General features: G+C 32.1%; 1 protein-coding gene and 1 long non-coding RNA gene across 2 annotated transcripts in view; both read right to left on the bottom strand.

Annotated features, from left to right (window-relative positions):
• The window catches only part of LOC106680600 (uncharacterized), an 11,227-nt gene extending 8,004 nt beyond the window's left edge, over positions 1 to 3,223 (bottom strand). Inside the window, exon 1 of the long non-coding RNA XR_001343123.2 lies at positions 3,050 to 3,223. This is a non-coding gene — a long non-coding RNA (uncharacterized lncRNA). The remainder of the gene's footprint in view (positions 1 to 3,049) is intronic.
• A 293-nt stretch (positions 3,224 to 3,516) lies between these two features.
• The window catches only part of LOC112210970 (mucin-2), a 105,323-nt gene continuing 96,810 nt past the window's right edge, over positions 3,517 to 12,029 (bottom strand). The window contains exons 5-7 of the mRNA XM_067050130.1: positions 7,999 to 11,384; positions 7,694 to 7,912; positions 3,517 to 4,895 (exon numbers count right to left, since the gene is read on the bottom strand). Of these exons, the coding sequence (XP_066906231.1) occupies positions 4,122 to 4,895; positions 7,694 to 7,912; positions 7,999 to 11,384 (4,379 nt within the window). The 3' untranslated portion in view covers positions 3,517 to 4,121. The remainder of the gene's footprint in view (positions 4,896 to 7,693; positions 7,913 to 7,998; positions 11,385 to 12,029) is intronic.

The raw sequence follows: 12,029 nt of genomic DNA, 5'->3' as shown, positions 1-12,029 counted from the left end.
TATATGAATGGAATATGGTCCGGGTGAGGTCAAATAAAACTCAAATAGTAATAACTATTTTAAAATAGTTATTACTATTTGAGTTTTATTTTACCGCACCCAGACCATATTCTATTCATTGATACACATGGTCAATCAGCAATCTTCTACTATATATAATTATCAAATAGCAATGAAATTTTTTTTAAACTTGTAAGATATGAAAATGTTTTTTATTTTTTAGATGTAAAGGATTTTTTGTTTAATATATTTAAGTTTTTAAAAATATATTTGAAAACATTTCAATTATTAGAGTGATATATATTTTTTGGAACAATTTTATTTTTTTTTAATTTGGACAATTTTTTTTTTAATGTTTACTTTAAAAGTATAAAACCTCAATTTAATATTAATTTTTTTTCTCAAGCCATGCCTGATATAAGTAACCATATCAGTACAATTTATTTCAAATATCATTTTCAGATGACAAAGAAAGCCCTTTCAATATAAATTGATATAAAGGTTTATCATTTCATAGAACTGATAGCACAGTATACATAACACCAGTAAAACATTTGTTTTAGATATAAAATGTTTTATAATCAATTTTTTTTTTTTTTATTGTCTGCTGAGGCAAAGAAGACTGGAGAGCCGCAATGAAGCAAATTATTATCGTTTATTACTATTTGGCAACTCTCCAACTCCCAATGCTGGTTTTAATCAGGTTTCATTCACCCCCAAGGCCTGTGCATCAAATTGGATCCTGCACAATAGCCCAAAAATACTTGTTTCAAGGTTAATTACATTGTCAAGTTATATAAACTAAAAAAAAAAAATCTTTATTGGACCCATATTAGAGAAGACGTAGCAAACAATTATAGAACTGGTCTTAGCAGCCAAAGTGTTAGGGAAAATCGTAAGGATGGACCCACCAGATTTTTCAATATCTGATAATTTTATTTTTATGAGTAAAATAATTACTAATCTACAGAATAATTATTTAAAGCATTTAGCTGTGGAGATGGTTAATATCTATATGTTTTACTCTCTAACTAATAATTATATATTCATATTATAATTTTAATATTTTTATTCACTAGTGCAGCTTTAAGAAGTTCAATATTAGATTATTTTCTGTTATAATTTTTCATGACATGATAGTTTTCTGTTTTATTCTAGTTTTACTTAAATTATTATATTATGTTGAAGGTACATAATCATTATATTGAGATGCCAAGTGAAGACCAATTCTATTACCATGAAAATCATCTTCAAATATGAAGAAGAAAAAATATTATGAATATGAATAATAAAATATCCAGTATGAATTAAAAACAAAACTAAAAAAATCATGTCGACTAAAAGACTAGTTATTAATATATTTAAATTATATAACTTTGACCAAGTACATTGCAGAAATTTATTTATTATCAATATAACACTTTTTTTTTTTAACTTAACATTACTCTTGGTTTCTTAAATATTGAAGAGTAATTTAAATTTAATTATAGCTCATTTTCATTGTTAGATTTAACATTTATTAAAAAAAAAAGGGTATTATGTGGAGCTAATTTCCACCAAATAGAAGTTACCATTGCTAAAATTCATTGCAAAAAGGTAAATATTTTTATTCTGAAGTGATTTCATATTCATTATATGGATAATTGTATATTATATTGTAGGATATTTGTAGTTATAGTTTTCATTTAATACAATGGCTAGTTAAAGGGGATTTCCAAAAATTCATTGTATCAAGGTTTCTGATGTATGAAGGTTCATTATATTAAGGTTATACAGTATTATCTTCAACTGTTAATTAAATTTATTATGAACATAAATTATTATTATAAATTTATTTATAAAATCTCAATTTCAAGAAATACAAGAAAATTAAAAAGAAGAAACCGTCTGTGATCAGAGAAAATTTGATACATTTAGGTATATTTATTATTATTTTGGAGTAATTTTTGAATGTTAAGCTTTTGTAATTGAACAGATGATTTAAAAATATTTTGTGTCTTCTTCATTTATATATATACTTATATACTTTTTTCCCTAATATTTTTGCTCTTTAGGAAGTTGATAAAAATAATTGAATTTTATTTTAGTTATGTAAATCTGGAACATGTTTTTGTTTATTTATTTCCCATTATATAATACATGTTTTTTATCTATAACTGAATTTAGTGCTACCATATAGCCCAACAAAAAGTTATAGCTTTTGCAGAGTGCAAATGATTACTGTATTATTGAAAATTCCAGATTAATAGAAGTTACCTACTTGTTTTGTAATCTTTACCCATAAGTAGATTTAGTTATTATTTTATGGCAAATTAAATTTATTATTTTACTAGATCCAATCAAATAAGGTTTGAGATTCTAAGTTTATAAAATATTATATTTGATTGCTTCAATATTTTCGAATCAGGTTCATCAGACTACTTAGTTTATAAAGAATTTTCTAAATGTAATATTATATAAAATAAATATTTTATTTATAACTCTTATCAGTCATAATTTAGTATATTTGTTAATATGCTTTTATTTCAAGAAAACAATGCTAATTAAATGAAGGTTATTCTAACATTAGATCCCTAATCAGAGAATGAAGATAATTCTTGTTCTTTGTTCAAAACATACAGATAATTATATAATGTTTAGTAATTAATAAAATATTTAAATATATTCAATTGCAAAATATATCATTATCACGATTAGTTCATTTTGAATTTTAAAAAAATCATTTCAGTTTAGAAAAATTAATGACTTATTTCAATTTATTCCTATATTAATCAATAAATATTATTATACACACTATGATAAAGTTTATTTGCTTGTACAAAAATAACATGCCAATTAGAAAAGTGATGTAAATATATTTTTTCAAAATTTTACTTTAAGTTGTACCACAAATTTTCCCAAAAAAATTTGAAATTTAAAAAATTTACATTATTAAATGGAATATGTTAAAATAAAAAAAAATGAAGCTCATTAATATTACATTATTATAATAGGAAGAAATAACATGCTCAAATGTAAAAAGTTACAGTAATATTATATAATGTCTTACTTTTTTATCAAACACCTTCTTGGTTGATGAACACGTCTTATTATTTTCAGAATGTTTTCTCAAGCAGGAAAACATTATAATGAAGAAACTGAATGTAGTAAATAAAACGACTCATATACCTCATATAAAAGAGAAACTATCAGTTGAACAGCTATGAAAGGAATGACTGGATAATAGATAGAAGGTCTTACACTTTGGACCTCATATCTGATCTGTTATCACTTAAAACGTCATTAAAGATGAGAAAAACTACTTAGAGATGGAAGGGTTAGTGCAGTCTATTTTTGTAATTATATTTAGTAGATTAGTATTATGTTAGTGTCCAATCTTTTATCAGTCCATGGATGAAAATAATAACTTGAGCATAATGCTTTAATAAAAAATTATTATATATTACCACTGTCATTGTTAGTGTAAAAGTAACTAAAATTTAAAATAAAAGAAAGGTGATAAAATACAAAATGAAAAAAAAAACAAATAATTTATTTTAATAAAAATAAATTAATTCACAAGGAACGCTTAGAATAGAAAAATATACAAGATTAAAACTATACTTTAAAAATAATAATTTTACACAAAATTGCAATAGTTTTTAATTGTGTTTTGTACTTGAAAAATATATTGTTACAAAAAACAAAACAATAAAACGATTTTGTAGGACATATGCAAATATTGCCTCATTAGTCTTTTTATTTGTCATTTGAATGGAATATTCCTTCGATTCCACCAAGGTTTTTACAGCTATTTCAATCACAGATTTCGGAAGGTAATCAATTTGTGATTAAAATATACAATTGATAATAAACATCAGTAAAATCGAATGAATGAATATACAACACGGTTCTAAGGCTTCTTACTTTTCCCTTTTATAATTTAATATTTACAAATAATTGAATGTTATCTCCTATTTCATACATTCACATCAAATAGATTAGAATCCGATAAATCTATTAGTGAAATAGAATTTTTATAATTTGTTCAGAATGTTTACTTCTGAACTGCTAATATATCACACGTACTCACAGAAATGTAAAATACACCAAGTACCTCGCCAACTAGGCAGTATTTTACTTCAAGGCAACAGCCTGGGATTGAACCTTCCCATATGGAGGATCATCCCTGATGGGTTGTGCCTCACCATATAGAGGAAAGGTCTGTCAAATCTCAACCTTGGGTTGTCAGGGAGCCTAGCTTGCCTAGGCCTCAGCGATAATTGCAAATCTCCAAACGCATTATCCAAATCCCTGGAGGAGTAATGATCTGTCTCATCCCGCCCTATACGCTGTGGAGATGCTGGGTAAGTTTCGACATGATGCCTAGCTCCAATAGTTTCCTCACCGCAGGTACTGAAGGTATTCACTTGGAGCATGTCTGAGAGGTGAAGGTCATTGGAGAGACCGTTGAGGCCACGTAGATCGGCTCGCCTTGCGTTGAAGAGGTCCCGCAGGCCCATCCGTTGGAGTGCTCCGGTCATGTTGAGGACAGATCTGTGCGAGAACCTCGGGATCTGCAGTTCCAGTCCAGGCCTCGGCATCAGACTCCTCAATATTTGCGACCACCCTCCTCTTCTGTAGGTAGTCTCGATAAGGCGCTGCTCCAGCCGTGCCAAACCGTCTCCCGGTGCGACCTGCCCTTGCTGCCCAGGCAGGATGAGGATGGTGGACACTACGGACTCAGGGCCGAGGCAGACCGAAGTGGCATCCAGGCTCGGTTCGTAGCCTGCGAGGAAACCTGATCTCCACACGACCGCAGGTACAGGAACAAGCCTCCTTTGCCTGGTAGATGGTCTTACAACGAAGTACATTTCTCCATCACGACCTTCTGTTGAACCGTGTTCGCAGTCAGTCTGAAAGAAAAGTTGATTGTATCAGATGAAATATATAAATCTATTTTTAAATTTATTTATTTTTGAGTGAGATAACAGTAAAAAATAAAAATACAATTAGATTATGTGCAATCTGATGAATAAAGCATGCAGGAACTGCTCATTTGTATCATTCTAGTGAAAGCTGTATGATAGAAGGTCTCAAAACCATCTTCATTTCAAATGAAAATTATCAGAAGTTGATTGGGAAACAAACATGCGTTAGATTTAAAACAAATAAGATAAAATATAAAAATACAGACACAGAATTTTGTTTGAGAAAAAACAAAACAAATGTAATTCGAAATAACGATGTAATATAGTTTCATATCGAAATGAATGCAAAACTATTTTTAATATATGAACCTAAATGTAAACATGCTATCAATCTATAATGATGGCCAAAAGCGTGTTTCATTTTGTATGACCTCCTTTATTTCTTTTGCTTTAATGATGAAGTGGCCAGCCTGATAAAAAATATTATAGATTTATACATTATAGGACCAATAGTGATAATCATAACAAGGGGTATCGAAGTAAAATTATCAGAGGTTATAGGTTATATTGTGTTGTCAGAGAAATATATTAATTTAAATAGAAACATTACCTAAATATGAGAAGGAATTCCCAAATCATTGCAAATAAAATAGGTAAATCACGAGGAACAGTGCTTTAGAAACCCAATAGTTACTACTTACTCCAAAAAGTTCATATATAGCTATATGGAATACAATTATCGAATACATGGACGTTTTTCGATGTTGTTGCAAAAAGTAATTAAACATATGCTACCTCACGAGGATAAGAACCTTAATATCCAACTTATCACATGACCAATGGACCCTTAGTGTAAAGATCCTGATATGAAACAACCTAAACTCATCATAAAGGAGTAAAAGGAAAAGACGAAATTTTACCTAAAGCTAGCAAGGAATGAGCTGAGAACAATACCAGGTCTCCTCAGGAAAGCTGAAATGTGAAAGATTCCACATTTTTGTGCTGAGAGGTTGAAGGAAAGGCTGAAAGAATACTATGAGAATATAATTGCCCCCTTACCTTTTACAGGTTACAATACCTGAATCAGGCAATAATAAATCTGAAGACATTATTGGAACCAACCCAAAGAACATAATGAGTTTCGTTAGATGTATGAAATTCCTATCCTTGACAAGTAAGGGATATCTCACAAAAGTTCCAAATGGATCGAGGCGGGGAAGAGTTTCCCATCCTTTTAGTGTAATAATAACAGTGTAAAAATGGCACTAGATATCTGAACGTCTAGGTATATGAAAAATTAAATCATCAATCTCTTTGGTTTTGTTTCAATTTTTTGCTAATATAAAAAAAGTTATCGAAAAGAAGGTAAAAACCTATATATTCCACCAACTGTAATGTATTAATTGGGAGCATTCAATATATATAGATATATTCCAAGGAGCTTTGGAGTATTCAGAAATTATTAGCTATAAAATATATAGATCAACCTTAGTGCGGCGAGATTTGAAGATTTGTTTATTTGATTAGAAAAATACGATTACGATAGTAAAACATTTTTTACTAATTTTATAAAATACGATTACTAATGATACTAGTCTACTTTGAATGCTACTCACCATTTAAGATACAATTTACTGAGAAAGACCTGCTTCCTATAACTTATCATTCAGTAGTTAGAAGAGAAGAACTTTCTTACAGTCCAGCTAAAGCAATCTCTTCACATACTATTCTTATGAAATCGGAGAAGATAATTAGTTAAAGAGAGGGGGGGGGGTAATTTTAGAAGTTCTAAACGTTACCTACATGTGTCATACCACAGTTCAAAACAAGGTTGAGCTAGCTATATGGTCATATCAAACCCACTCAACCACAAATCTACCGGTGCTCGTTGTGGTGAGAACCATAAAAGTACTTCCTGTCAGAATTAGAGGGAGGTTCAATCCAATGGTGGGAACTGTTTAGAATACTTGTCTGTTACACAGGCAATTGTTGTTAAATCCTATAACGTTCACACGACGTCATGCCATTAAACTCTTATATTATTTTGTTGTGTTTTTACTTTATTATTTTTTATTTATGTGTTAGTACGGAATAATTTATCAAACCGAATGTGGTTGCTCATTTTTATTATCGTGGCACCAATTCCTATTAAAACGATGAGAAATCCCACCTTAAGCCTTATAAATTCGTTTATGAAGTAGAGCAATAAATATTTGCCATAATCAGTTTGAACTTTATTACTTCTACGTCACATTAAATTGATGCAAACCTAACTAACTAATAACCCAATTACTTATAATTTTGAAAAAATTATGACTCATCCCTCTGGTGACCTAGAGCTAAAACTAAACTCTTATTTTAAAATCAATCGCCAAGCATTTAACTAACATAAAATTGATCACTTTTAGATGGTGCATAGAATTTCTTCAATTATTCATAAAACTATACCAAATTATGAAGAATATTTTTAAATAAATTTATTCTTAACTTGTTCCTATTTAATATTTACAAATACTTGAATAGATTGCTTTGAGAACTTTTGATAGGCCTGGGTTTACCACCTGTTGGAGTAGTTATAGTTCACTTTTCGGAACATTTTGTCATAGTAATAACATATTTTTCTTTGCTTAGTTGATCAAATATTGATATAAATTTGGTTCATTTCGATTTAAATAAAAAATATACTGTTTTTTTTTTTTTAAAGAAACTTTGACCAAAAAAAAAAAAAAAAAAAAAAAAAACAATTTTGGTATTTTAAATATGACTTTGATTTTTTGACTCACTTGAAATATATTGGCACTGAAGGCTGCAAGGGGCGGGCGCATGTTGAGGCTGGAACCACGCAAGTACTCCGGGACCTTGCCCAATGTCTGCCTCTTCACAAGCAAGTTAGTTCTTCTTCGAATGATGTCCCCGATAGTTGTGAATGTCACCTCCTCGACGAGTCCTTGGTAGTACTGTTGCACCCTCTCTTTGTAAAAATCTAAAATTTTACCCTTTGTCTAAAAAATAAAAAATAAAAATAATAAAATGTTTGACTACATATGTCACAATAACTTTATAAAATATAAATTAACACATTCTTCACCTTATCACTGTACAGTTCTCGAACAAATGCCGCTGTTGCGATACCATTATTTTTTGAATTAATGACGGATTCCGTGACGTTTTGTAATACTTGATGTGGGTTGAAAGTGACCATATCGTCGAGGCGAAGAACATCGTTCATTTGACCAGAGGTCGGACCCCTGGCTCCTAGGAACACCATGGCCAGGAGGGAAGTGACAGCGAAAGGAGACATGACAAGACTCCGCGAAGCGATTTGACCCTTCCCGGTTATCGATGTCCACAGCTTGAAGGCCAGCTCATTGCACAGGTCAGCGAATCTTCGTACATCCTCGCCTAAGAATGCTATAGATGCCTCTAGACCCATGCTCTCATAGGGTGCTGGATTCAGTTCGATCGCTACTGGAGGCAGGTTATCCAGCGACTGGTAAACGGAACTCGGTTTCTTAGCGAATGGACTCAAAGGTTTCAGCACAGGTTTTTCCAAGTCAGGCAACTTCAGTCTTTCTGTAGTAGCAGTGAATTCAGGAAGTGGTGATGTTCTTAACAAGGGAGTATTGTCTGCATGTTGCTTGGTGGGTGTTTTCTTCTTGAGCACATGGTCAGTATCTGGATTTAACTTACTCTCCTTTGTTGGAACTACAGAAGTAGATTTTTGTTCAGTTTCTTTCAATTGTTGCTTATTAGTGCTGACAGTATTGTTAAATTTGATCTCATCTTTTATTGGGGGAGTTTCTGTTTTTGGTTTATCACTTTGAGTAGTGATTTCGACAGCCAAGGTTGTGAATTTTTCAGGTAACTCTGCATCTTCATCTTGCCTTACTTCTGATTTCATCTGGTCTCCATCAGTACCGAATTTTCCTGCTGATGTTTCCGTAGAATCGGCCATTGTGGTCGTTAGTCGTTCGTCTTCGGTTGTCGTCCTTATTCGTTCCATATCCAAGATACCATCATTTTTTATAGCAGTGGCTAACATTGCTTGTTTCATCGCTTGTTGTTTTTGCGCCTGGTCAAGAAGAATACTAGTTACAGCAGATATTCCTTCTTGCACTATGTGATCTTTATAGATTGTTGTTGAGTCTAAATTAGGTGTGGTTTCTAAGCTTTCTAGATCAGAATTATTAGCTGGGACAGTTGTTGAAAACGTCGTGGCTTCGTCTTGTGTCGTACTTTCATAAGCACTGCTATTTCGATCGACTGGGGTTTCCGTACTGAATTGTGTTGGTTCGTTTGTCGTAGTGGCATTTAGCTCACTTTCGCTGTTGATGAATGAAAGTGCGTTCTTCTCTAATATTTGGGGTTCAGAATTATTTATTATAACAAAATTATTTTGTGGAATCACTGTCGAACTGACAATATCAAGTATTGTTATCGCTTTATCTGTCGTAGTGGTAGTTGTAGGCGCAGTTACTTCATAATTTGTTGAATAAACGTTCTCCAATTTTCCGGGAGTTGTTGATAAATCCTCAGACATTATTGTGGTCAAAAGGTCTTGAGCTCCACTAATATTGTCTTTCAAGCTTTCATAAATTTTTAAAGGTATTTCTTGTAGAGGCATTTCTTCCGTGGGGTAGTTAGTCAACTCGTTAATCGTTGTTTCCGAAGTTGTATTTGAAATTGGTGTAGTTGCTACAATTGTTGTTTCTCCTAGGTTATCAACAAGCGTTGTGGGTTTGGTAACACTGTGCGTAGTCGTTGCCGCTGAAGTAGTACTAGAATTGGAAATCAGTGGCAGCTGTATTGGATTCGTTGAATTATAGTTAGGTTGCTCTGTAGTTGGTATGCTGGTTGTTACAGTATGCTTTTTTGATTCTTCGGTGGAGTAATGTGTTGTTATGGTTGTAGAAATAGGGGTTGTTGACGAAAGGACATTAACTTGATTTTTTTCAGAAGGAAAACTGAAATTCTGAGGATGATATGTTGTGGGCTGCATTGAACTAGATATCAAGATTTGATCTCGGACGGTTTCGATTGGCTTTGCGTATTGTTGGGGCAGAGCTGTTACTCTTTCTAGTGGCTTTTCCGTTGTTCTAATGTCCACAGTAGTTGGTGATTTAGTAGAAACAACTGTTGTTTCGAATGATGATCCAGTAGTGGAATTATCTTGAGCGAAATTTATAGTTGGTTGAGAGATAGTAATTATTTCACCAGTCGGTGTTAATTTCGAAGTATATGAAAATGTTGTAAATTTTTCAGGAAAGGGAGTAGAGGATGAAGTTACTTTTTCTGATGAATCGGGGGTAGTACTCATTACGATTGGAGATGCTGACGGTTTGACTTTTGTGTTCACTATGTTGCTATTTTCTCCTAACAAGTTGTTATGGGGAGCGAGGCCAGAATGTTTTTCTAATACGTATTTTTCTTGATCTAATAAAATGGAATCATTCACGAGCATAGGTGTAGTTGACATCGCTTCGGCCTCAGTTTCGGTATGTGTTTCGAGTTTTTCAGTCGATGTTGAAAGTTGCTCATTTGTAACGACTGGAATTGTAGTCGCTTTTACAGTTGTTGTAGAAGGTGGTGTAGTTGTTGTGGTCTGAATTCTCGTAGTACTTGTTGTACCTATAGTAGGTTTTGGATTTTTGATGATTATTTTCTCATTTTGAGAGGTAATTATTGGTTGTGTTTTATTGTTCATTGGTGGGACCTTATTTTGAACAGGTCTTTTAGTGACTTTCTGTGTGGTTGTTTGTGAAGTAGGATACGTTGATGGTCGTTTAGTTGTAGTCAGTCGAAGCGGTTCTTTGGAAGTAGAAGACGGTTTTTGATTGAGAGTAGTGGGTTCTATCAAGCTGGGTAATGTCGAACTGGAAGGGCTCATACTGCTGATGGGCAGGTAGTGAGTTATTGTAGGGATACCACTTGGTTTTTGTCTTTCCGGTATTGGCTTTTTTGTTTCTGGAAATTTCGTGCTCGGTGTTCTTTCTTCAACAATTGTTGTTGGCATTTTAGACGGGGTCGTTGGTTTTGTTGTTGATTCCATTTTCTGTGTACTTGCTAATGATACTTTTACTAATGGGGTTTCACTGATGTATGGCTTCTTTGTTGAGAATATGGGTTTTTTGGACGTAGTTTGTGGTTTCTGACTAAGTGGTTTATTGCTGACAGCTGCAGCGGTTGTTTTGACGTAAGGTGCGCTAGTACTATATACAGTAGTAGGTTTAGATTCTGGAATAGGCTTCATCGACTGTTGGGCCTGGTTGATGTGAACAGTCGATGTCTGTTGGGACACGGTAGTCTGACTGGTTGGTCGGCTGGTGCTCCGAACGGTTGTTGATTGAGTTGGTCTTCTGGTGCTGATTGGATCCTTATTAACACTTGGAGATACAGTACTTGTTTTCGCTGTACTAGTTTCAGTTTTAGGTGGCATATGTGATTCTTTTAAATCTAGATCACTGTTCAGCAATCCTAAAAATAAAAATAGAAAAAATTAAAACTTTTGTCTTTTTTAAAATTAATTATTAATGATTTTCTTATTCTATTTGAGCAGTGGGGGTGCTTTCGCTGACTATTTTCTGAAACATTAAAAGATATTTTAGCCTAAGTTTAAGTTACGCAATTACTTTCATCGGATATCTTTGAAAATAAAAAAAATACGCTCAATTGAATAATGTTTTTAAAGAAAATATAAATGGAAACCAGTATGATCTTATTATAGAATCATGTAAAGAAATTTAAGGGCTTAGAACTTAACAAATGTAAGATGTAAAAAAAAAGAAAAATGATTTAATAAAAGCATACATTATTGTTCGATTTCATATTTATTAGGCCACATTTTACACACACTTATACTTATAAGAGCAGACAAAAGAAAATAACAAATCTTTGGTAACTGTTAACGCCATAATATAATTACGCTGTAAATAATTTTAAATAGTATTTTTAGTATTTAGTTTTATAGTTTTAGTTATATAGTTTTATTAGTATTTAATTTAGTTACATTTATTTTTATTTGTATTGTTTTATTTAGATTTAGTCGTTTGAAAAGAAGAATGTGTGAAGAATTTTTATAATAATGAGTAATAGAGACAGTTGCTAGGGGTGATCATTGTT

The sequence above is a fragment of the Halyomorpha halys genome, unplaced genomic scaffold, assembly GCF_000696795.3.
Source record: "Halyomorpha halys isolate HHAL.00 unplaced genomic scaffold, Hhal_1.1 Scaffold269.1, whole genome shotgun sequence".
Lineage (NCBI taxonomy): Eukaryota > Metazoa > Arthropoda > Insecta > Hemiptera > Pentatomidae > Halyomorpha > Halyomorpha halys.
Note: the sequence above shows the minus strand (reverse complement) of the source record. Positions and strands in the feature narration are given on the sequence as shown.